At 65.1% G+C, this 25,007-nt stretch overlaps 2 protein-coding genes across 3 annotated transcripts; both read left to right on the plus strand.

The window, feature by feature from the left end:
• The first annotated feature begins 11,004 nt into the window (after positions 1-11,004).
• Positions 11,005-17,156, plus strand: TEKT4 (tektin 4). 2 transcript variants are annotated; one of them, XM_021086872.2, is made up of 6 exons: positions 11,005-11,670; positions 13,644-13,714; positions 14,037-14,180; positions 14,737-14,959; positions 15,694-15,848; positions 16,901-17,156. In XM_021086872.2, exons 1-6 carry the CDS (start codon positions 11,137-11,139, stop codon positions 17,115-17,117), a joined length of 1,344 nt encoding a protein of 447 aa, XP_020942531.1. In that variant the 5' UTR covers positions 11,005-11,136; the 3' UTR covers positions 17,118-17,156. The 2 variants fall into 2 exon arrangements, with proteins under 2 accessions (XP_020942531.1, XP_084874203.1); XM_085018077.1 differs by lacking the exon at positions 13,644-13,714 and having other exon boundaries at positions 11,548-11,670.
• Positions 17,157-21,367: 4,211 nt separating this feature from the next.
• C1QTNF8 (C1q and TNF related 8) lies at positions 21,368-22,795 on the plus strand. Its single transcript, XM_021088417.1, has 2 exons — positions 21,368-21,572; positions 22,245-22,795. The coding sequence occupies exons 1-2, from the start codon at positions 21,368-21,370 to the stop codon at positions 22,793-22,795; spliced, it is 756 nt and encodes a 251-aa protein (XP_020944076.1).
• Positions 22,796-25,007: the final 2,212 nt, after the last annotated feature.

Raw genomic sequence — 25,007 nt, forward strand, 5'->3', positions numbered from 1 at the left:
CATTTTTCCTGTCACGGAGGCACCAGGCGGTTCCGGCAGAGTCACCCAGGGGCGGGGAGGGACTGTGCAGACCCCAGACGCTCATGGCCCAACACCCGGCAGCCCCGCGCCTCCACAACAACCCCAGGCACAGGGCCTCCAGGACATGGATGCGCTGCTGCCGGTCCGTCCCCTCAGATCAGCATCCTTAGTCATTCCCACGGGTGTCGACCAGGCCCAGCCCCGCTGAGGGGTGACAGGCGGTGGCACCAGAGCCCAGGGGCCACTGAGGCCAGCGGGGCCCCAGGGGGGACACCAGCCTCTGGGGGAGGTGCATGGAGGCGGGGCAGACAGCACAGGAGGTAGGGGGCCCTCAGGGAGGACCCCGGGCCTCTGGGTCCTCCAGCCTCCCTCCCTCTGCCCCTTCCCTGCGCCCCCAGGCTCCCCGCCTGGCCCACCGGTTTCTACCTGCTCAGCCTGTAGAGGCTGCAAAGTCAGGGACCGTCCCCAAGGCCCTGGCTTCTGACACCACTGCAAGCCCAGATGTCCCCGAGGCCACTCTGAGGCTCAGTGACCCTCCAGGACACAGATCCATGATGCTCCCAGGTTTTTTCTGGGGATGGGGCACTGGTGGGCACGGGCAGGGGCCAGGCCACAGACTCTGGGGAGCCAGCACACCTTGCCCTCCAGCCCAGACTGTGCCAGAACCCAGGGGGTGCCAGCCGGGGGAGCCTCTGAGCCTGAGTCCAGGGCTTTTCCTTTTCCTGGGGGTGCTGAGACTTGGGGGGGGCCCTGCAGGTGGGCCCATGGGAGCCTCTCTAAGCCCAGAGCAGCTGAGCCTGGAGCGCAGCCCCCACTGCTCCCTGATCACTTGGGGCCTCAGTTTCCCAGGCGTAAATGCGCATGTCGGGAGGTAGGCAGGCAGCCCCACGGAAGGGCTGTGTCTGTGTCCACACCAGCCGGGCCTCCATGGGGCTCTGAACGGCTCTCCAGAAATGATGGGTGGGCGGCAGAGAAGCGGGGGAGCAGAGAGCCCTTGACCGCTGCACGTGGCTCCCAGCCACTGAGCTCCAGGGCCAGGTGGGGGCTGGCCGGGCACCCTCTGCCCACCCACCCAGCCACCCTCAGTGGCCTCGTCACGTCAGCGTGTTCCGGGCCCTGCTCGGGCAGATGCAAAATCTCTCCTAAATCCTGTATTTAATTTTGTTCTCTGGGAAATTGTAGGAGGTTTTGGAGATAAAGCTGAGCTGATAAGCCAGGGATTTGGCCGTTCCTGCAGAAAAGTCTTGGACTGGGAGGCGGGAGGCAGGCCCAGGATGCCTGCGGCGCCGGGCCGGATTTGGAGCCCCCCTTGGAGCACCCACAGGGCCTCCAGCAGGACTGAAGAGAGTCCATGGCTGGGTCAGAAAGCTCCCCGTGTGACTGGCATGAAGGCACGGGGTGGGCATGACACACATGGGGGTCAGATTCCACGGAACGGCCCCTGGGCGCTGGGAGAAAGAGGTCCGAGTATAGCAAGAGCAGGAGAGGCTGAATTACCTTGCGGAGCGGGGGGGGGGGGGGGTTTTGCTTTGCCTTCCCTTGAACCCCCTTGTCAAAGTTGTGCCGCAGAGACCTATCCCCCGGGGGGTGTAGGGTCAGTCCCCAGCTTTGCGGCTGCTCTGCCCTAACATGGCCCCCTTAGCCCACCCCTCCCCACAGAACCGTCCTTCCATCTCCCACACGTGTCTCCCACAGCGTGGAGTGACATAGAATGATAACCTTCTTCATTTGGCAAGGCATACCTCTCTTAATGTAACCTCAGATCGCACTTGGTTTGTCAGCCTTAAAACTTAGTGGCTGAGGTCCGCCGGAGGAAGGCAGTTTTTGTTTGATTTGCTCATTATTGTTGGGTTTGTCTTTGTAACGGGAGTGGTGTTGAGCCAGAGGGTGGGCAGCAGCTCAAATCGGAGAGCGTGCCCTGTGTTGGGCATCTGACTGTGAGCTGCCCACCCAGGCCCTTTGTTCTCCCTTCGCCTCTGGAGCCCCTCCCTCACCTTTCCCGTGCATACACCTCAAACGGGTCCTCTCGCATTTCCTTAGCTGGGTCTGAGTTCCTTTCATTCGCCCAAAGGTCTGTGAATGCTGGGAGGTGCCCGTCTCTGGGCTACAGAAGGCAGAGGCAGGAGGGGGGCCTTGAGCCTGTTCAGACTGCAGGATGCAATCAGGGCAGACTTCCTGGAGGAGGGATGAGTTAGCAGGAAGGGGGTGGAGGGCACTCCGGGATGGGTGTGGATGTGGGGAGGGCGGGTGTGCCGAAGCCTGGGATGACACAGGTCCTGGCTGGGCCAGGTTCTGCTGCAGTAACAGAGGTCTTGGTGGCTTCCTACACCAAAGGTGTTTCAGGCCCCTGGTGGGATGCCCAGGGTCTGCCTCATGCCGTCCTCACTCAGGGACATGTCACAAGGTACCCAGTGCGGCAGATGGAGACCTGTGCCTGCCCACGAGTGGCTCGGGCCACTTCTGCTCCATGTCACCGACCAGAGTGGGGTGCACGGCTTCCCTTGGCTTTGGGGACCCCGGCGGGTCACAGCCTATTTCTGAACAGAGGACACAGCACCACTTGGGGTCTGGCCCCTGCTGTCCCTGTCCCTGTGTGGGGCTGGGGGCTGGGACCCGGGCAGAGGGAACAGGTGCCCTCCATCAGACCCTGGGCCCACCCCTGACCTCAGAGCCTGCAGGTGCCCCCACTGGGAAGTGATGCCAGGTGGGGGCCTGCTCTGGGGGGAGAGACACCTTGCTGGGAACCTGGCCTTTGGCCCCGGGGTCAGAGAGCATGAGAAATCTAGCAGCCCCAGGAAGGAAGCTTTCTAGAAAGAGACAGGATTTAAAATCTGCCTTGAAATTCCTGCCAGAAATGTTCTAACATTGCCCTTGAAGACAGAGGTCAAGCGACGTGCAGCAGCCGAGCCTGGACAGTGGCGGGTCCACTGCCCTCAGGGAGGGTCCGGCTCCAGCGGCCATCCTGGGAGAAGGTTCTGGAGCCTTCCGGTCCTCGGCGTACGTCCCTGCTGTATGGACCTGACTGAGTGACTGCTCCTTTCTGGGCTTTGGTCTCATCTGTAAATGGGGACCCAGTGACACGCAGGGTGAATGGCCAGCAGATGCTGGGGCGGGGCCGCTGGGGGCCTGGAATGGGGGCAGGCAGGCACAGGCAGGCACAGGCTTCTGGAAAATTCCACTGGCCAACATGCTCAAGGGACATTTGTCAGAGCCCAAGGGTGGGCATCCCGGATGTTGGCTGGCAGTGCGCCCTCCAGAGGACATAGCGGAGCAGATGGGACAGAGCCCAGGGACTGGGGACAACGGCTGCCCAGAGTCCCCTGGAGAGACACAGAGCTGGACACTCCCTCCTGCCCCAAGGCCTCCCTAAACGGAGCGAGTGCTGCGTCTGAGGCTGGTCCCCTTCCCCCAAGGAGCAAGGCTCACGTGCGCAGGATGGGCCGCAAGCTGCCTGTGTGTGAGTGGCGGGAGCATTGGCGAGGAGCCACCTGGCAGGGACAGCGCCTGCTTCGTGAGCCGCTTGGTGTCCCCCAGCCCTCCTGATCCTTCTGCCTTCCGCGGGCAGGCAGACAGCGTCCAGGCCCACTGGACCGTGGCTGCAGGCCCCCAGGACTCGTCTCTGCTGTAGCCAGGGCCTCTCCTCCCAACCCAGCCCCGTCTGGCTCCCTTGCCTGCTCTGTGCCTGCGTCCTTACACTGGGGAGGGTGAGCCCCCCCAGCGTCACGGACAACTATTCCGGTTTCAGGCTCTCCACCGCATCCTGACACATGACCGCTTGCACTCCTCCACGGATAGGGAGCTCACTCCCCGCGGGAAGCACAGCCTTGCAGCCCCTGCTGTAACTAGAGCCCCATGCGTCTCAGCCCTCGGTCTCATGGACGTGTCTCGGGCTTCGCTCATCTGTGTCCATGTCCCAGACCCCCGTGTCCTCAGAACTGAATCTTCCCCACAGCGCCACCGGCCTGACTGCTGGACACACTGCCTCCTTCCATTTTGCGCAATGACACATCTCACTGCTGTGCAGCCTGGTCCAAGCGACGCCTTTTACAAGCTTCCCTCATTTGCAATCCTTCCTGCATCCTAGGGCTAGACCCCAAGGGCTGGACCTGCCGAGCCAGGTGCGGGGACAGCTCGCCACGACACCTGCCAAACTGCTTCCAGAAAAGTGGAGCCATCGGGCCAGTTGCGGGTTCCCCGCATCCTCGCCCCCACTGGGTTTCTGACTTCTGCTATTTCCTCCGGCTTGATGGGGGAGGTTATGATTTTCAAGGGGTGTCCAGATCATCCAAACAATAACATACCCCAAAGGGCTGCAAACAGTGTTTTAGTAAAAGCCTGACGCCCATGTTCGCAGCAGCTATTCACAAGGCTCCAAGGTGGGAACAAGCCAAACATCTCCCAGCCCGGCCATGAAAAGGGGCGAGGCCAGGACGCAGGCGACAAGCTGGAGGAAGCCTGACAAGGGCTTTGTGCAGCGGAAGGGCCTGCAGCCAAAGGACAAGCATCGCAGGAGGATGCCACTTAGCCTGAAGCGTCCAGAACAGGCAAATCCAGAGAAAGAACGCAGGTGGGGGTTGCCAGGGGAGGCAGCGGGGAGGGAGCGCTGAAGGGGTGGGCCTCCTTTTGGGGTGACATAAAAGTTCTGGAACCCGACGATGGTGGGGCCTGCGCGACCTCGTGAAAGGAGAAATGCTGCCCATCTGAACGCCTTAAAAGCATCAGATGGAGAATCGCCTGCGTCGTGCCCAATCAAAAAGGAGCGACAACAGCAAGAAACGCGTCGGCAGCATCCTTACCCCTCTGGGTGTCTGGTGATTGCGATTTCCAGGTGGGGACAGGGCCAGGGGTGGCTCTCCCAGGGCTCTGGGGAAGGAGCCGAGGCCCCCTGCTGTGTGGGCAGGAGCCCCCCCCCACACACACACACAGCTCAGTCCTGGGTCTCTTTGTGAAGCTGCTTTAATAAACAACGGCCATGGAGCTCCCTTCATGGCTCAGTCAGTGGTGAACCAACCCGGCGGGCATCCATGAGGACGAGGGCTCGATCCCTGGCCTCGCTCCGTGGGTTAAGGACCCGGCGTCTCGGTGAGCTGAGGTGTAGGTCACAGACGCAGCTCGGAGGCCGGCAGCTGCAGCTCCAATTCGACCCCTAGCTTGGGAACCTCCATATGCCACGGGTGCGGCCCTAAAAATACAAGAGAGAAATAGGTAAGAGCCGGCCTGTGCCCGCTGACTCCACATCCACGTGCCTCACGCAGGTGGGTCTCCACGCTGTCTCGTCCATTCTGGAATTTCTTCTAAAACTCGTTTAGAACAGCAGGCCAGGTGGAGGAGCAGGAGCGAAACCCAGCAGGACCCTGGGGACTCCCGGGGAACAAAGCCGGTCTGTATCCCCCATTTCCTGTTTGTAGGGAATGGGCTTCAGCCTCCAGGACCAACCCCGGCTCCAAAGGGCAGGTTTAAACAGCTGCTCTGTGGGGAAGGGAGGGAACGCAGAGACCAGGGAGGAGCCGGCAGGAAACAAGGGTGCAGCCTGGGGCAAGGTCCTGGTTCCTCCTCCAAGGATCCGCGGGACCCAACTCTGAGCTTTGCAGCGGCAGCACCAAGGCCCGCGCCCAGGTGCAGGCGCTTTCAGACAGAGCACGGGGTTCCGGGAGCCCCGCCCCGCGACCTCTCCACCAACCAATCAGAAGGAAGGCACGCAGCCTGCAGCCCTCACCCCAAATTCTGCCGATAAATCCGTATCCCCCCAAACCATCGGGAAGATTGGGCCTTTTGAGCACGAGCTCCCCGGGTTTCGTTGCCTGGCCCTGCAATAAACCTCTTTGTGCTCTGAAAGCCAGTGTTTCAGCTTGTGTGGCCTCACTGTGTGCGGGGCGCCCCGACTTCTGCTCCACAACGGTAGGGCTTGAGCTCCCCTCATCTCACCAGCGGAACAAATTCACAACTAACGACTGAACAACCATAGATAAAAAAGACCGAAACCTACCCAAAAAATATTCTACATCCAAAGGCCAAGAGGAAACCACGACGAGACGGTGGGGGGCGGCGGGGGGGCGGCGCACGGGCCCTATAGTCAGATCCCATGCCCCGGGCAGGTGACCCACAACCTGGAGAACAGTTGCCGCAGGAGCCAGAGCTCTGAGCCCCACCGGCTACCCTCCCCTCCAAACCGGGGGTCTGGCGGCAGGAGGAGGAGCCCCAGGAGCGTGGGCGTGAGTGAGGGCCAGCGGGGTTCGAGCGCAGGACTGCGGGAACAGAGGCGCCGCTCTTGAAGGCACACACACAAGGTTTTACGTGTCCTGGAACCAGGGCAAAGCCTGGGCCAGACCTACCTGCGGGTCTTGGAGGGTCTCCTGGAGGGGCGGGAGCGGCGGTGGGTCGCTGCGCCTCAGGAAAACTGGTGGTGGGCGCAGGGGTAGCGACGTCTTGCCTGGGTCATTAGCACCCACACCTGCCAGAGCTGGGCGAGCCCCGCCCACCGGCAGACACGCCCCCAGCAGGACCCAGCCCCCCCCCCCACCAGGGGGGCACCAGAAGCAGGAAGCCCTCCGCCCAGCAGCCCGCGGAACCCAGGCCAGGAACCCAGGTCAGAACAGCCTGGGACCAACAGGACCACACCGAGGGCCACGTCTCCAAGGTGGAGCAACATGACCTTCCACATACATAAAAATAAAACCCATTTCCGAGTTCCTGTGTGGCGCAGTGGAAACGAATCCGACCAGGAACCATGAGGTTGTGGGTTCGATCCCTGGCCTCGCTCAGTGGTTTAAGGTTCCAGCGATGCCGTGAGCTGTGACGAAGGGCAGTGGTTATAGCTCCAATGAGATCTCTAGCCTGGGAACCTGCATATGCTGCAGGTGAGGCCTTGAAAAGACAAAAAGACCAAAAAAGAAAAAAAAAACCCTGTTTAGCTTGGACATATGTGCAGTAGTTCCACAGGGCGGGGCAGGAGTTCCCTCTGTGGTGCAGTGGGATCCGTGGCGTCTCTGTAGCGCTAGGACAGGGTTCGATCCTCGGCCTGGCACAGTGGGTTAAAAGATCCAGTGTTGCTACAGCAGCAGCTCAGATCTGATCCCTGGCCCAGGAACACCTTGTGTCTGGATCCCAGCCCCCTGCCACTCAGACAACCATCAGCCCCTCGTGGGTGGGCACCCAGGATCACCTGCTGCTGGCCCTCCCAGCCTCCTCTCCACACCCAGCCACAGACCCTGCCGGGAAGGATGTGTGTTGAGGACAGAGCGTGGGGACAAGGCTGGGGGTCAGGCCACTCAGAGGAGAGGCCCACCGAGCCACCTCCTCCCACCCTCAAACACCAGAGAGACAGACTGATGCTCCCTCAATACACAGTCGGGGAAACCAAGGCCCAGCCGCATGATGGCTCCCAGCCGTGCAGCCTCCCCAGTGACTGGGCCGGGTGCCTGCCGCTGCGGGGGGCGGGGAAGTGGGGGGTGGGCGCAGATGCCACATGCAGACACGCCTCCCGGAGGATGAGCTGGGTCCTACGTGTGCTGCCCTCCCTGGTGAGGTGTGGCCAAGGCGGCGCCCGCGGTCCTCAGTGCCCAGCCCCTTGCCGAGCCAGGCCGGGGAGTTGGGATTGAGTGCTCAGCCTGCCAGCCTCCCTCCAGCTGCCCGGCAGCCTGGCTCAGGGACATGGCACAGCGCCCGCCTCAGGTGGGGGCCAGGCCTCTGGCTGCAGGCTCCCGCACAGCCTGCCTGCCCACACTCACGTCCAGCGCCACCTCGTCCGATCCTGCAGCGCCAGAGCCTCTGCCGGGCCACATCCCTCCCTGGGCAAGACCTTGCCGGTCAGACCACCGTCATGCCCCTCAGTCTTGGAGGTGCCCGCCCCCATGTGGACTAGGGTGGCAGAGGAGACTTCCTCCAGGAAGCCCTCCTGAGCCCTCCCTGCCCTCAGCCTCCTCTCCTGCCCCCTGGCTTCCTGGCATCTGCTGTGGCCGTGGCCAAGGTTCAGGGCTGTCTGAGCCATGTCAAACCTTCCCGTTATGAAAATGTTTCTCTGGCCCCGGGACAGATGGGCGAGGTGGAATTCCAGGTGGGAGGGTGGTGAGGGTGCAGCGGGGGTCCAAGGAGGCCAAATGGCTGAGTCTCTGCCCTGGCATCTGAGTGACCTTGGGCCTGTCACAGCTACCTGGCCTCTTGGGGTGTGCTGCAGGCTGGGAAGCTAAGCAGAAGTGACAGGCTCCCGTCTCCTGCTCTGGCCACTTCTGGGCTGGGGACAGAGCAAGCAGGGGCCTTGGATCAGAGGCCGGCCCGGCCGGGCACACAGGAGGGCCCCTCTCACAAGGCTCACCCATTATTGGGCCCACAGGGGACCCACGGTCCACTGACCCGGGTACACTGACATGGCATGGGTCACAGCCATTCCAGAGTAACCCCACTCTCTATAAGCCCTGCGTGCGGGTGGAGCCAGGTCCCTGAGCCCTGTGGGTCAGGCTGGGGTCAGGCCCTTCATAAGCAGATGGGGGAGGGGCTGTCCAGTGTCCTGGGCATCTTCCTGCAGAGCCGAGGTTGGCCCCCGGGATGGCCTGAGCCAGGTGCGGCAGGACACCCGCGGGAAGCTTGTCCTCTTAATCGTCCTTGTCACAGGGACACTCCTGATGGAGCTGTACCTCGTTCCCCATGCCCCGCCAGAAGCGCCAGCTGTGGCAGGGGCGACCTTGGCCCTGCCTTCCCCGGGTTTGGGTCCCGTCCCTGGGGGTTCAGTCGAGGCAGAGCCCTCCATGGCCCCCAGCTGCTAGGCGCCCAGCCGACCCATTAGACTCTGAGTCCAGAAAAGGGGACACTGGGGTCAGAAGGTCCAGCCCTGGGGCACAGAGGGGTTGTGCCCTCCGTGGGGACCCTGTGCTTGTCCCTCCCTGCAAGGGGGCTCCTCCCAAACGCCTGAAGCATGTCCTCTGAGCTGCTCCCCTGCCGGGTCCCGGGTCCGCCCTGAGCCAGCGTGGGTGTGTCTTCTGCCCCTGCCTCCCTGTGTGCTGCCCGCCTGTGGCTGTGTCCAGAGTGGCTCCCCTAAAAGAGGCCCCTGGGCACCGTGCAGCACCCTTGCCGTTGTTACCCTGCCATCCTCTCCCCCCGTCTCAGTTTACCCTAAAGCATCAAGGCTGCAGGGCGCAGTCCTGGGAAGGGTTCACGAGAGGCCTGGCCCCAAAAGGAGGCGCTGGGGTGGGGGGTGTACCCCCAGGGCTACCCTGGGGGAAGGGAGGGTCCCTCCAAGGGTGCGCACGCGGAGCCTGGGAGGAGCGCTGGGGCCTCCACCTTGCTGGCTTAGTGCTGTAGGGAGAAGGGTGCTGGGCAGCCCTGGCAGCTCCCAAAACTCATTTTTCCCGATGCAAATACCACTTGGAAAATACATTTCATAAAGCCACACACCCGCCCCTGTGCACGGCTGCACCCACTGCCCTCACAAGCCTCGCTCCCCGGGTCCCCTGCAGTGGGCCTGGTTGGGGATTCAAGCCAGAGACCCCACAAGGGGGGGTTGGGGTGCTGCATGGGGCAGGGAGGGGCCGAGGAGGAGCTGGCCCTCCAGGACCGGGCACTGGGCCGACCATTCACCGGCCTCCACTCGAGCCCTGCCCACAGCAGCTCCACGCAGTGGCCGGTAACACCACTCCCCAAATAGGGACACTGAGGCCCCAGGGGCCTCCCGTCCAGCCTCATGGTAAAATTCAGGGCCAGATCCAACCCGGGAGTCCCGGGAGCCTTCAGCCCACGAGCACCACTCCCCTCTGGACAAAAGGCAGGAGGCCGAGGGGTCTGCCACTGGCCGGGGCCAGGGCCGGTTTGGCCAGAGCGCCCACCCCGAAGACCGTGGCCTGTCTCAGGCGAGTCAGACTTCCACTCTCACGCAAGAGCGCCACCTGCTGGCCCACCCGCCATGCCCCAGGGTCACGCCCTGCCAGGGAGTGCAGTCCTGGTCCCACGTGTTCTGGCTGCTTCCCCGGGTCAGACCCCAGGCAGCTCCGCCCTGCTGTGGCCACAGGGAAAGGACGGTGTGTGAGGGGCAGGTTCTAATAAAAGCTAGGCGGTGGCCCCTCCTGTGCCCCCACCCCGGCAGGCTCTGTGTGTCCCCTGCCACCTGGAAACCGAGCACAGAGAGGCTCAAGGTCGTTCAGGCTGTCAGCCCCAAGGACAGGCTCTGGGTTAGGGAGGTCTCGGGCTGCTGTCCCCAAAACTTACATTTATAAAGCACCTACTGTGTGCCGGCTGGTATGGATGCCGTCAGCCAAGTGAGGGGTGCTGGCTGAGGGTGACGCCTGTGGGAGGAGGGCAGGGGGCCCAGGCCCAGGCCGAGCCCAGGCTGGTGGGTCTGAGGCGGTCCAGGGGCTCCTGCAGCACAAGTAGGGGACAGAGCCATGGTGGGAGAGGCCCAGGGGCAGGGGCCATGGACTCTGCTGGGGGCACTATGTGGATGTCCCGCTGTGAAGACTGGGGGTGTCCCACAGGAGGAGCCAGGGCGGGGGGCGGGGGAGGTCATCTGGGCCAGATGGTAGGCTGGGCTGTGGCAAGAGAACCACTGGCACCCTGGCGCCTATGTGCGGCACAGCATTTTGTGGCCAATGGTGCCCTCTGCTGGTCATGTTGGGCACTGCCCAGGGGCTCAGGCTCCCGGCCCAGGCCCAGGGTACTTGGAGATGTGTCTCACCACCCCAACTCCCAGGCCCTGGGTGGCCTTGGAGACACTGTCTCCAGGACAAGACCTGCCTCCTACATGTGGGGAAGATTTGGGCATCTGATTCCAGGCACATCCACTGGAAGGTGAATCCAACTCCCCATCAGAGACTCCTGCGTGCCCAGGGGGCAAGCCCCACTGGGACAGCTAAGACGCAGGAGACAGGGCTGGCCTCCAAGTATGCCAGGCATGTGACAGATGTGGCCAGGACAGGTAGGGCTGGGGCCTGCCTGGTCCTTTAAGAGGGCCTTGCGGTGGGGGGGGGTTGCTGTCCCCATCACCTAGCAACAGGAGAGCTTGATGTGTACCTGTCTCCAGGAGACCGGGAGCCACGTCCTGCTTGGGGACAGAGTGGCCGGAGCTGCCCTGCTGACTGTGCTAAGCAGCCTTCCTCTCTCTCCCCCTCCTACCTGTGCCTGGGCGGCACCATGGCACAGACGGACATACTCACGACCAAGCAGCCCGCCCCGCAGACAGTGCTGGCGTGCCAGCTACCCCGCAAGCTGTACGATGTGGCCCAAAACACGGGCGCCCACACATCCTCTGGCCTGGCCACTGCTGGCTTCCGCACAGCTAAGTACCTGGCAGACGAGTGGTTCCAGAACTGCTACGCCCGCTACCATCAGGCCTTCGCCGACCGTGACCAGTCAGAGCAGCAGCGCCACGAGAGCCAGCAGCTGGTGGCTGAGACGGAGGCGCTGGCACAGCGCACACAGAAGGACTCCATGAAGAAGGTGGGTGAGCACCTGCAGGACACACACTGCTGGAAGTCAGAGCTACAGCGCCACGTGGAAGAGCTGGTCGCAGAGACCGACCTGCTGCTGGCCCAGAAGCAGCGGCTGGAGCGTGCCCTGGACGCCACAGCCCTGCCCTTCTCCATCGCCACAGACAACCTGCAGTGCCAGGAGCGCCGCCAGCACCCCGACCTCGTGCGCGACTGGGTGGAGATGGAGCTGCTGAAGGTTCGGTCCCTCTGGGTCCCGGGGACGGCCAGCCCAGCCGCCCCACCTCTCGCCAGGGAGTGTGGGAAGGCGTGTGCCCCACAACACAGCTGGCAGAGGCCTTGGTGCCCATGTACCACGTGGCTGCACACAGCACAGGGAGCCTGAGCCCTCAGCACACACGCAGGCAGAGGGCAGAAGCTGGCTCTGCGTGTAGGTCTGGGACAGCCGGGCAGGGGGCAGGGGCAGGGGCAGGGCTCATGCTGTCCAGAAGGGAGGTGCCCTCCCTGGCCCCAGAAACCGGGCCTGTCCTTCTCACAGCCCGGCCTTACAGTGGGTGCTGGGCAAAACCAGGCTCCCTCCAAGGCGGGCCCAGCCAGGCTAGTGGCACTGTGGCCTGGGCTGGGGCTGGACTGGGCCTGGAGTGGGCCTGGGCTGGGGCTAGACCTTGGCCTATGTCCCCTCACCTTGGTCGGGGGTCCAGGGCTCCTGCTGTGCCCCTGCCCCCACTACGGCTCACACTGGGGGCGGAGGCAGGGCCCAGGCCGTGGCAGCATCCACACCTGGATGCATGTTGGAACGTTTGCCCAAGGATGGGACAGTTGGGGGCCACTGGGGCAGGGCAGGGCCTGGCCAGTTCCATGATGCCCCGATGGTCCTTCACACATGCCCCAAACCACAAAGGGCCTGAGCTGAGCCCCAGGAGCGGCTGCCTGGCTTGGGACGTGTGTGGGGAAGGGCAGAGCCTCTCTGCCGGGTCCTGGGAGTGCCTGCACCCACGGGACAGTCCTTCAGTCACCCCTGGGTCCTAGCACCTGCTGACAGGCCCTTTGGTCACCCTGGCTTATGCAAACTAAGACTGAGCCTGAGGACCCTGAGTTCGCAGCAGTGGAGCCCAGCATGCCCCCCCGCCAACCCTACTGGGGTGTTGGAAACCAAGCCTCAGACCAGCGTGCAGGTGTGGACAGTGTAGAGGCCACGTCCATCCCACAAGGAGCCCTTGACCCTCCGAACCTGGCAGGACCTGTCCTTGGGGCAGCCCCCAAAGGGTCGGGGGCTCCCCATGCCAGGCCCCTTAGACTGGCAGGGAAAAGCCTGGCCTGTGAACTGGCTGCCAGCAGCGGGCACTCGTGAGATGAGGGGAGCCAGTCGGCCAGGCCAGGCACTGCGTACCCCCTGCAAACCCCCAGCTCAGGCTGGAGCCCAGCACCTCTCTGGCCCCAGGCTTTTCCTCTGCCCCCCACTCCACTCCACACTCCAGGAGCGACCCCTCTGCCCTCAGGCAGCCCCCCCCATCACCCAGCAGTGCACAGGCGACAATTGGGCCAGGACAGGGAGACAGGTCAGACCTGGTCACATGAGGGCTTCGAACCCAACAGAGGTGAAAATTCAAATTAAGGGGAGAAGGCAGTTCCTACTCAGAGAAAGTAACCGTTAAGGTGGTGGGAAGAAACAGGGGCCCTTGTGTCCTCAGGGTCAGTAATGTACGGCCTCCCTGAGCCCAAAGCCCCAAGGGCCACCCCAGGAGGACTCCTGGTCCCCAGTGGCCGGGTCCTCAGGGGCTGTTACCAGGTTGCCCAGGGGCCAAAAGTCAGGCTGGTGCCCTCAGGGTCCTGGGCAGGCTGAAGGGCAGCCCCCAGAGTCCAGGAGGTGCTGAGCGCCCAGCAAATGGGGACCACCTCAGGATGGCCCCCCCCACACTGCTCCCAGAAGCCCCTAGAAGAAAGAGCCACTGTACTGGCTGCAACAAGATGCACAAAAGCCCAGAACAAATCCAGTGAGAAAGGTGGGGTCATCCTTCATTTCCAAAAGTTCGGGGTCAGCAAGGTGACATTCACCTGAGGCCACCATCAGGGGTCAGGTGCTGGCCAATCCTCCAGTTCCACTGGGTGTCGCCCCAAATCTCAGCGCCTCCTGGGCGGCTAGGAGGCTGACCACGGGCCACAGCAGCCCGGCCGGCTCAAATCCTCAACAAGAATCCGCGTCTCCTCCAGGAGGCAGAGCTGATCCGGAACATTCAGGAGCTCCTGAAAAGGACCATCATGCAGGCCGTGAACCAGATTCGGTGGGTCTGGGCGGCCTCCAGGGCGCCCCCTACCTCTCAGTCCAGCTACCGGCAGTAAATGGGGGCGACCAGGCCCTGAGGTGCAGAGAGCTGGGGGCTCCGGCCCAGGCCCAGCCAGGAGGGCAGGGCTGGGGGTGGGGGCACCGGGCAGATGGGATGGCAGATACCTGCATGGCCGAGGGGCTGGGGGTCCAGAGACCATGCCAGCATCCCTGGGCCCGCTCTGGGCAGATGGGCTTCCCAGTCGCTCCGGGGGTGGGGGGTTTGCCTGGAGGCCAGGTTCCCCACCCCCACAGACACAGGCCCTGCCTGCCATCCCCAGGCTGAACCGGGAGCACAAGGAAACCTGCGAGATGGGCTGGTCTGACAAGGTGGAGGCCTACAACATCGACGAGGCCTGCTGCCGCTACCACAACCAGAGCACCGACGTCCAGTTCTACCCGCACTCTGCCAAGTTCGAGGAGAGGTGGGGCCCGCCGTGCCAACAGCCGCCCCCCCGGCCCCCTCCTGCGAGATCCCAGTCGCCTGGGCTCCCGTTCCCACTGCTCCTGGGAATGGGCAGCCGAGCGGGACCCCTGCCCAAGTGCCCAGCACCCACGGTTCACCACAGGGCCTGGGGTTTGAGGAGGCAGACGCGACCCAGAGTGGAGGGCGGCCTGAGGCGGGCGGGGTGCAGTTCCGCATGCGGCCGGCAGAGGGCACTCGACCACCACCCATCGCAGCGCGGCCCTGGGGGCGCAGGGCCCGGGGTAACGGCGGCACTGAGGCGCAGGAACCACACGAGGGCGCAAGAGGCAAGGGAGACACGGGGAGGAGAGGAGGTTGCAGGGGGCAGGGGTAGCGCCAGCAGGGGCGTGCGGGTCCGTGGAGTGGGGGGGGGGGGCGCTAGGACTGGGAGGGGTCGTTTGTGCTAGGGCATAGGCGACATGGGACGCGACGGGCGCGGGGAGGGCCTGGTGGGCACTGGAGCCGTTGGGAGGTGTCCCCGCTGATCGCGGTGCCGGCCCACCCCCTGCCCGTAGTGCCTCCACACCTGAGACCTGGGCCAAGTTCACTCAGGACAACCTGTACGGCGCCGAGCGCGAACGCCTGGCCTCCGTCAACCTGCGGGAGCTCATCGAATGCATCCTTCAGGACACGGCCGAGGACCTGCGGCTGCAGTGCGACGCCGTGAACTTGGCCTTTGGACGACGCTGCGAGGAGCTGGAGGATGCGCGCCACAAGCTGGAGTATCACCTGCGCAAGGTGGGGCCTCCGTGGCAGAGCGCAGCCCACTCTGGCCCCGCCCACACGCAGCCAGGCCACGCCCACCACGCAGCCAGACCACGCCCAGACCACTATCAGGCCACGCCCAGGACACCCTGCAGGGCTGGTCACCTGTAACCACAGAGAAAGACCAGGCCATGTCAGGGTAGCCCACCCCTGCCCCACTGGCCGCTATGCCCTGGTCACGAGTGGCCTGGCTCTGCCCCTCCTCGGCCCTGCCCATCCTGAGGGGCCCCTGAGGCAGACCCCCTACTCCTGCCTGGGCCCTCCTTAAGCTGATTGAGAAACCAAGTGAAGTTCGGGGGTGGTGGCATTGCCACCGGAGGGACTGACCAGGAGGGGCTGCATGGAGAAGGAGGGAAGGTGGCAGGAGTGGTGGGCTCAGCTGCTGGTGGGGCTCCGAGGGACTGGGCCTGGCCGGCAGGGCTCTGACCCTAGGCGCTCAGGGTGACCTTTCCTGCCTTTGTCTGTCCAGCTCCTTACCAGGCTTAAGGGACTGGTGACCACAGGGCCGGGGGCTCTCAGAGCTACTGCACAGTCAGCTTTGCTGTCCCGCCCCAGGCCTCTGGGTGCCTGGCGGTGTCGGGGGGGGGGGAGCGGGGGGGGGGTGTCCACATCTTTCCTGCCTCCATGCCGCTGCTGGAGCCAGCGGCTCGACGTGGCCCAGGGTTTGGGGAGGGTAGGGAGACCCATGCCGGCCATCCTGTGTGCAGACGCTTCGAGAGATCACAGACCAGGAGCACAATGTCTCAGTGCTCAAGCAGGCCGTCAAGGACAAGGAGGCGCCTCTGAAGGTGGCCCAGACCCGCCTGTACCAGCGTTCGCACCGGCCCAACGTGGAGCTGTGCCGGGACACCGCCCAGTTCAGGTGCCTGTCGCTGCCGGGGCTGTTCTGGGCTGGGCCTGGTGACCATCCACCATACGGGCACTGTCCACGCTCTCTGGGTCTTCCTCAGCCTCTGCACCCCCTGAACCCCCCCCCCCCAGCCATGCAAACAGGAAGAGGAAAGACACCAGCCCCACACAAGCACACCTCACACACACCGGGTTCCCACGTCCGCGCCCCTGCCCCAGCACAACGGGACCTGGACGCCCACTGGAGGACACTGGTTCCGAGTGCTAGGGACCACGGCCCCCCTCACCCCACGGACGAGCCTGGGGTCTGGGAGGCAGAGCTCCCCTGCCCACGGCCATCGGCCGCCCTGCCGGGGACAGTCCACTCATCACAGTGGACACTCGTCCCCAGCTAGAGGTGTAGTTGGGGCCATGCCCTCTGCTTGTCCCCATCTCCCTTGTAGCAGAAGCATCCTGCCTTGGGCCTCCCTCCTTCCCAGCCCCTCAAGCCCTTCAGGGAGCTGGGGCATCGCCTGGCTGCAGGGGTGCCCACCTACCTCCAGATGCCAGGACGCGAAGGAACAGAGGGTCTCACAGGGCCTGCCCGGCCCCTCCAGGCACAGCTGCTGAGTTTCCCTTTGGGCCTTCAGGGGCCCTTCTTTGGCCAAGCATCTCAGCCAGGACGCCCCCACCAGGTTCCCAGCCTTTGTTTTTTTATTTTATTATTTATTTCTTTTTTGTCTTTTCTAGGGCTGCGCCCACGGCATATGGAGGTTCCCAGGCTGGGGGTCGAATCGGAGCTACAGCTGCCAGCCTACACCAGAGCCACAGCAACGCCAGATCTGAGCCACGTCTGCCACCTACACCACAGCTCACGGCAACGCTGGGTCCTTAACCCACCGAGCGAGGCCAGGGATCGAACCCGCAACCTCTTGGTTCCTAGTCGGATTCGTTTCCAATGCGCCACGACAGGAACCCTGGCTCCCAGCCCTCGAATCTTGATGGGTCCCATCCTACCCAGCCCTCCCTATCTGTCTAGTCTGTCCTCGGCTCAACCCACCCCCGCCCCCACGCCTGCCCCCACAGGCTGGTGAGCGAGGTGGAGGAGCTCAACGTGTCGCTGGCAACGCTGAGGGAGAAGCTTCTGGAAGCCGAGCAGTCCCTGCGCAACCTGGAGGACACACGCATGAACCTAGAGAAAGACCTCGCGGTCAAGACCAACAGCCTTTTCATCAACCGCCAGAAGTGCATGACCCACCGCGCCTGCTACCCCACCGTCCTCCAGCTGGCCGGCTACCAGTGACCGGGCGGCCCCCCTCAAATAAAGAGCACGTTCCTTCCGCTTGGGGTGTGTTCCTGGGCAGGCGGGGGCGGCCTGTGGACCCCTTGCCCCGGGGGTCAGAGCCTCTGCAGCACGGCTCTGGGGAGGGGCCGTCAGCCAAGGATGCCGAGGCCCCACCTCCTTGCTCGCCACCGCCCACGGGGGGCCTGGTCCAGGCCCGGTTTCTTTGCCCCCCTGGGCCACCTGCTGGATGCTTTCGAGTGTCGAGTTTCGCCTTCCATCACCATGTGTCACAGCCTCTGGTCACGACGATGTCAACAGGAGCCCTGCTCCTTTTTGCTCACGTGCCATGGGTGGTGTCACCGAGGCCGGCTGGCACATCCCTCATCAGGGCAGCGGGAGGTGGCACGAGCCTGGAGCAGAGGTGTGAGAACAGGGTGCTGGCCCAGCTCTTCCCTGTGGCGTCCTGTTGTGTGGCAACTCCCAGGGGAACAGTAGGAGCTCTGCCTGCCATCCCTGCCTGGCACAGAATGGGCACTGGGGGACAGTCCCTGAGCTGAGGGGTAGAGGGTCGGCGCTGGTTGGGCCCTCCACCCCCAGCCACCTGGGTCACCTCTGTGGCCAGGCTCCTCATCCAGCCCCTCCTTTGCCAGAGTCGGCGGGGGGGGGGGGTGGGATGCCCTCCTGGTCCCATGCCACCCACATGCTATGTCCACAGCTCTGGGCAGATCTGCAGCCCCCAGGTGGGCCAGGCACGCTCATGGTGGCCACGATCCCCTCTCACTGTGCCCCCGCAGAAGAATCCGGGCCACCGTCCCCTCCCCAGCACAGCTCATCAGCGGGAGATAATAACTCAGCCGCATGCACGCCAGCCACTCAGACCCCCATTATGGCTGAGGCTGAGGCGGCCAGGCCTCGCAGTGTCCCCATCAGCGCTGAGGGCCTCCTAGTCCCAGCCCCCCCAGGTGGCCACTGATGGAAAGCTAAGTGGGGGTGCTGTGCAAAGGCCATTTTCTCCATAGCTAGGAGGGTGGCGCAGTTCCTGGGGGCCGCACCCGCCTGGCACTCACTGTGTGCCCTCGTCTCATGGCCACCTGGGAGGCTGGAAGTTTTGTCGCCTCGTAGAGATGTGACCAGGGCCTGGAGCTGATGGGCAGGTGGCTCCAGGCCCCACGGCAAATTCCTGAGGCTATGGTTGTGTCTCCCAAGAGGATTAGCCTCTCTGGGGGGGCCTGGAGGGGGACAGGTGGCCTCTCCCCCCATGCAGGAGTCAGGAGCGGGGAGGCACAGCGGAAGTGACACCAGGGTGGCCAAGGCCTGTGGCCTTCCCTCCCCCACAGGGATCCTCCCGAGCCCAATGGTGTCCCTTTTACAGGTGGGGCACCTGAGGCTCAGAGGCAGGGAGGGGCAGCAGAGCTCATCCCGGCCTATCTGGGAGTCCCGGGAGGCCCGGGGACAGCGGGATGGTCGGGGGTGGGGGGCGGAGAGGAGCCACTGCCCCTGGGCCCAGACTGGGTGGCCCCTACAGGGAGGCCTCCGTCTAGGCCACTCAGAGCCAGACCCGCATGTAGATATCAGCAGTGCTGCTGATGATGCCTGGTGGTGCCGAGCCCAGCTAGAGGGGGAGCTGTCACCTGGGGTGGGGGGTGTCTGGGAACCAGATGCAGCTGGCGGGGTCTCCCAACCATAGCCCTCACCAGCTCGGCTCCCCTTCAACCTGGCATGAGAAGCGCCCCCCCAGACGGGGCCCCTCAGTCTCCTCCTCCACCCACATCCCTGCCCCGTCTCTGGTCAGCCGTGAGGAGGACCAGCCTGGGGAGACTGGGGGACAAGCCAGACCCAGGGCTGTGCCCAGATGGGCCGAGACAGTGAGCCAGCCGCAGCCGCCCACAGCTCGCCTTCCAGCAAGGCAGGCACAATTCTCCAGGCCACGCCTGGCGCCTCCCTCTGCCAGGCAGCCTGGCTTGGTGGGGCAGGGAGTCACATGGTCCCAGGTTCAGGCTGAGGTGCCAGGCCTTGCCCCCGGCCCAGTATCCAGCTGTTCGGGCCCAGAGTAAGGATGAGGCTGGGGCCATGCTGTGGGCTCAGCTTCCGCTCGCAGCGGGTGCAGCCCCCACCTGCCACTGCCTGGGGGCCCTGTGAGTCACTCCTGCCAGGGTTGGCACTGCAGGGACACAGCGCTTATCCACTGGAAGGATGGGTCATGCCAAGAACCCCCAACAGGGAGTCACAGCAACAGGGTGTCACAGCAGGCCTCCAGACCCGCTGGGCACCGTGACCCTGGGACGTGCAGCGGGAGTGGGGGCAGATGCCACGGGCCTGGCCAGATGCTGCTCTCCTGGGCTCTGCTTGCCAGGCATGGCCCTCACCTCCCGTCCCAGCCAGAGATGGGCAGGCGTCGCCATCACCAGGTGGCCTCCGTGCAGGTGGGGGCGGGGGGGTCTGTCTCCTCTGACTTTGACCTCCAGCCTCCTCGCCTCCCTCACCCAGGCTGCACTCGGCCACAGCTCCAGCCTCCCCGACTCCCCGCTAAGGCCCTGCACCCCCGATGACGGATGGCAGCCAGCTCCCAGGCCCCCAGGCCTCCAGAGCCTCACCGTGGCCCAGGGGCTGGCCAGAGGGACCTGGAGCCCCCATGGTGGGGCTGCACAGACGTCGTGGCAGGTGGCGGGCAGGGGGCGGGCTGGGTGGCAGGCAGCAGGGCCGCGTGAGCCTCCTGCCCAGGAGCTCTGAAGCTGGCCCGAGGCCTGTTGGTCTTGGATGGCCCATTGGTTTTGGGAAGCCACGGGCGCCTGGGGCGGGCATGAAAGGGCTCTTTCACGGGCCGCTGGGGCAGTGACGCGGGAGACGGCCAGGCAGGCGGCAGCACCCGATCGTGACATGGTAACAGGGCAGGGGTGGGGTAGGGGTGGGCAGGGGTCTTCCTAGCACCCTGAGAGGGCCACGTGGCCAGGTCGCCTGGGACCCCAGACCTCCAAGGGGACAAGCCTGCCCGCGGGGTGGGCTCCCCAGGAGACACTCACTCCTGTCAAGTTCCCCCACCGGAGGAATTCAGAAGGGTCTTGTGGGGGCCCCCATGGCTAAGGGGGCCAGCGAGGGTCTGCTAGGTTCTGAGGGTGAGATGGTGGAGAGAAGGGCTCCCACCTGCCAGGGGAGCTCAGACAGGGAGTGGGCCTCAGAGCTACTACGCAAGACGGAGGACCTCACCCTGGGTTGTCGCCCCTGAGGGCTTCCTGGAAGAGGAAGCCTGGGTTTTATGGCCCTGGTACAAGGAAGAGCGAGGACCCTGCCCTCCACGCCTGCCTTTGCAGGACACCGACCCTGGCTGAGCCTCTTGGACACAGCCACGGGGAGACCAGGCAGGCAGGGCCCACTGGCCAGGAAACCTGAGCCCAGGCCGTGCCGGGCTCACCGACAACGGTGCTGAGACAGAGTGGAGTTGCACCTGTGGCGGATGGGCCAGGAGACCGGCAGGCCCTTGCCGGGGAGAGGCGGGGAGGGAGGAGGCCCCGGATGGGCGGGGGCCACATGGGGTCACCTGCCAAGTCACCCTCCCTCCCCCAGAAGGTCAGGATGCAGGTGCCACCCTCTGCCCAGCGACGCAGAGACTGTGCCTCCTGCAGGAGCCCGGGCCCAGCCTGGGGGTGGAGGGTGCTTCCCCTTCTGGAGGGCTCTGGCCGGGCCAGGTGGGTGGGGGCCTCAGAGGGCTGATTCGGAGCCCCCAGCTCCACACAGCACCCCCGCACCTGCCAGCTGCGGGGTGCCCAGCACGGGGCTTAGGGGACCAAGATTCCCTGACTGCAAGGAGTGATGGTGCCTGGTGCAGCCCAGAACTGAGGCCTGGGAGGGACGGGCACCAGGCAGGGGCCACCCCTGAGGAGCCTGGAGCCCTCCGGGGGTGGGGACTGCTGTGGTGTTGCTGGGGCTCGGGAGAGGCGGGTGTGAGAGGATCCCCGTGCCCGCCCTTCCTATTGGCAGTGGTCCCTCAAGTGCCGCAACAGGGAGGGTTCTGGGGCCACATCCGGGCACCAGTGAGGGTGTGCGGGGACCCACTCGGGATATCTGTCAGGGTGGCAGTGTGAGTGTCTGGGGTCCCACTGCCCAGCCCCACCCAGGCAGCTCCTGATCTGCCTGCTGTCTTCCCTGGAGAAGGGGGCACAGCGCTGGCCGTGGGGGGGGGGCGGGGCAGGGCTCTCCTTCCCAGGGGCCCCTCCTCCACCCCTGTCTTCCTCTCCCACCCTTGGGCTCCTGTTCTGTCCCCCGACCAGGTGATGGCGGCCCCTGCCCTCCTGCTCCTCCTGGTGCTGCCCGTGGGTGCCTGGCCCGGCCTGGGGCTGCCCCGCCGGCCCTGCATGCACTGCTGCCGCCCGGCCTGGCCCCCGGCGGCCCCCGGCCCGCACGTCCGCTCGATCGATGGGGACGAGTGGGGGCGGCTGCCCCGCGTGCGCCCAACCATCGACATCGCCATCCTCAAAGGTGGGTGTCCCTGGAGAGGTGGCCCTGCCCCGTCCCCCGTCCCCTGTCCCCAGAGGGACCTGCCCTGAGGGGCACGGGGAAGGGGGCGCAGGAGAGCAGGGCAAAGGCCCAGGCTGGCTCTGGGGCCGGGCCGGGGCACCCAAGTGCCTGCTCCCCACTCCCCGCGATGGGAAGCAAGGTGGCCTGGGGGAGGGGTCGTGAACAATGGGGGCCCGAGGCCCCTTTTGTCCTGCACCCGCAGCCCCGTCCCGAGGCTGCCCTCCCTGGCCCAGCACCCCAGGGAAGGTGGGCCGGGGGCAGGGTCTCTGAGGCCCCCCCACATGGTGTCCCCCTGCTGGAGGCTGAGCTCCAAGAGGGCCGAGCCTGCGGGCTGGACGGGGCTGCACTGACCTTGGACTCGGCCATCAATCTCCCAGCCCTCGAGTCCTTCAAAGCCCCGTTCAGACCCCTCCTCTAGCAGCTGCCAGACCCCCATCGTCCCCGCCGTCCCCGGGGACAATCACACAGGCCCCAGATGGCCAAGACCTCACTGTCCCCTGAGCGGGCGGTCAGCACCCACCTGACAGATGACACTGAGGCAGGGATAGGTGAGGTCGCTGGCAAGGCCATGTGGCCAGAGAGTCTGATCCTGAATCCCAAGCCTGACCAGTGGCTTCCCCTTGCCCCCCGCAGGTGAGAAGGGTGAGGCAGGGGTCAGAGGTCACTCTGGCAGGAGCGGGAAGGAGGGTCCGCCAGGCTCCAGGGGGCTCCAGGGACGCAAGGGCCAGAAGGGGCAGGCGGGGCCACCGGGCGCCCCATGCCAGCGCGTCTACGCGGCCTTCTCGGTGGGCCGGCGAGAGGGGCTGCACAGCGCCGACGCCCTGCAGGCGGTGCCCTTCGACACGGAGCTGGTGAACCTGGACAGCACCTTCGACCTGGCCTCTGGTCGCTTCCTCTGTGCCGTGCCCGGCGTGTACTTCCTGAGCCTCACCGTGCACACCTGGAATTACAAGGAAACCTACCTGCACATCATGTGCAACCGGCAGGCGGTGGCCGTGCTGTACGCGCAGCCCAACGAGCGCAGCGTGATGCAGACCCAGAGCCTGCTGCTGCCCCTGGCCGCGGGCGACGCCGTCTGGGTGCGCATGTTCCAGAGGGACCGCGACAACGCCATCTACGGGGAGCGCGGCGACCTCTACATCACCTTCAGCGGCCACCTGGTCAAGCCGGACGCCAAGCTCTAGTGGCCCCCATGCCCTGGCCAGCCCTCCGCGGCCCTCGCTCCTGAGCCCCACCCCAGGAGGGACACCTGCAGGGCCCGAGCGCCCACCGCGTGCAGACGCCGAGCGTCAGGGCTGTGGCAGGAACAAGAGGGACCCGGCCCTGCCCCGCGGGGGCGGACACAGGCCAAATGTCCACACCGAGAAATCTGAGAAGCGGGCCTGTGTCCTGGGAGTGTGGTGGGCGGGGGGCGGAGGGGGCCTGGGTGGGCATCTCCACACGCGATGGGTTTGCCCCGCACCCTGGTCGAGCTACGGTCCTGCTTATAAAGGCTGCACCAGGCACCACTGTCGTGGAAATTTTTACAAAGCACCTACTGGGTGTCGGGCTGCACGCTGGTGGAGTGGGGTCAGCTCCAGCACCCCTTAGACCGGACGCTGGCTGGAAGCGTGTCACAGGGCAGCAGAGGCCACGAGCTGGGTGGGGCGGGGCAGGTGGGGCTGCTGCCCCCTGGTTGGGTCTTGTCCTTGGCAACCATATGCCCAGCTCTGGTGGCCTGATTTTCTGGGGCCCCTGGCACCCCCCTGTCTGTCCGGAATAGACTAGAAGAGGGGGGCGTTCATGCCTCAATGTGTGCCTGAGCCGGCGAAGCCCCAGGCCCTCATGGTGTCACCTCTTACTTAGGCCGAAGTCGGGCTGGCGGTGATGGGGCATTGAGCAGCCTGGCCCTGTCCCTGTGCACAGGTGTGGGTGGAGCTTGGCCACGCCCACGCCACAGCAGGCCTCTGTCCACCCCGCGGTTGAAGCCACCAGGCTGCGCCACCCTTGGGTCCACTCGGAGTCTGTTCCTGTCCTGCCACGTGTCCTCTGGCCACTCGAGGCCTTCTGTCCAGCCCTGCGAACCCATCACCTGCCTCCCCCCGGGGCCCTGGCACCCCCTCTGTGGCTGCCCCCTTCCTCCTGAAGATTCTGGGGCAGTGTGGCTGCAGGGCCCTGGCAGGAACAGCATCTGGAATCGCCAGAGCCTCGCGGCTGCTGGACAAACAGGGGAGTCCTGGGTATACAGCACGCCTGCCTGGCTGGTCCTGTCCCCTCATCACACCTGTCCCACCCCTCCAGCCCCACTCCCTCCGAGCAGGAGGGCATCCTGTCCTGAGCTGTGTCCCTGACTGGCTGGGGCCCCACACCCACCTGGCCCAGGCAGACTTTCTCCAGACAGCGGTCAGCTGATGTGGCAGTGGGGGGTGGCAGGGGGATACTCAGCCATTTCACAAACAGGCACCTCCTGTGCGGTCCTGGGGAAGGGGTGCCCCTGTCTGCAAGGAGAGGGGCTTTCTGCCAGCAGCCCACCTCAAGGCCTGGGACCACAGCCTCCCGAGCAGTGGGCACACCCTTTGGGCCACCAGGGCTCCTGCCAACATGTGCCCACCCCGAACCTAGCCCTGGAGGGCTGTGGGTGTCCCTCCTGCCAGCCTGGGCCAGGAGGGCAGGGGCTCCTGGCAGGTAAGAGGCCCTTGCACCCCACGTGCTGCCTCAGCCCCTCCTGCCGACGAGGATGCCCACAAGGAAGCCAAGACCCAGGGGCACGGATGGGTCCCTGTGCTCAGGCCAGGGCAGGGCCATGACTCCAAACCCCCAGCACAGGCAGGGGCCTCTACCCCAAGATACAGAGCATCAGGGGCTCAGAGGGACTCGGCCCCCAGGGAGCCCCAAGGCCCAACTAAGCCCAGCCCTGGCATATGGCCAGGGCAGGGGGACTCAGGGCTTGTTCCAGTCAAGGGGTCTGGGCTGGACTGGGACATTCTGGGCTGGTGAGGCCCTGGCCCCACTGGAGGGGGGGGGCTGGAAGGGACCGAGGGAAGCCGGAGGGAGCTCTGGGACCCCTCCCCCATCCCCAGTCTGGGACCTGCTCCCCCCTCCACCCCATGCTGAGTTGGGCAGAGGAGCCTCAGTCTGCACTTTGACCCTCTGGCCTGTGCCCTTTTATGGCTGGAATAACCAGACACGCCCAGGGTGCTCAGCAACCGGCAGGGCGCCAGGATCCAACTCAGAGCCTAATGGGGGCCTCAGAGGCAGGGCGGGGTCCGCTGCAGAAATAAAGGCACCCGGGAGTTTCCATCGAATCCGACTAGGATCCACGAGGTTGAGGGTTTGATCCCCGGCCTCGCTCAGTGGGTTAAGGATCCGGCGTTGCCGTGAGTTGTGGTGTAGCTCGCAGATGCGGCTCGGATCCTG

The sequence above is a fragment of the Sus scrofa genome, chromosome 3 (assembly GCF_054392235.1).
Source record: "Sus scrofa isolate SSC_HxYL_T2T_F1_AM1 chromosome 3, Sscrofa_HxYL_maternal_Yorkshire_Landrace_v2.0, whole genome shotgun sequence".
Classification (NCBI taxonomy): Eukaryota; Metazoa; Chordata; class Mammalia; order Artiodactyla; family Suidae; genus Sus; species Sus scrofa.

What these genes read in the sequence shown, in the direction of transcription:
- C1QTNF8 (XM_021088417.1), top strand. Translation starts at nt 21,368, where the DNA reads ATGGCGGCCCCTGCCCTCCTGCTCCTCCTGGTGCTGCCCGTGGGTGCC. An exon ending in CGACATCGCCATCCTCAAAG is followed by an intron (nt 21,573 to 22,244) that starts GTGGGTGTCCCT and finishes TGCCCCCCGCAG; the next exon opens with GTGAGAAGGGTGAGGCAGGG.
- TEKT4 (XM_021086872.2), top strand. Translation starts at nt 11,137, where the DNA reads ATGGCACAGACGGACATACTCACGACCAAGCAGCCCGCCCCGCAGACA. An exon ending in TGGAGATGGAGCTGCTGAAG is followed by an intron (nt 11,671 to 13,643) that starts GTTCGGTCCCTC and finishes CGTCTCCTCCAG; the next exon opens with GAGGCAGAGCTGATCCGGAA. An exon ending in CGGGACACCGCCCAGTTCAG is followed by an intron (nt 15,849 to 16,900) that starts GTGCCTGTCGCT and finishes CTGCCCCCACAG; the next exon opens with GCTGGTGAGCGAGGTGGAGG.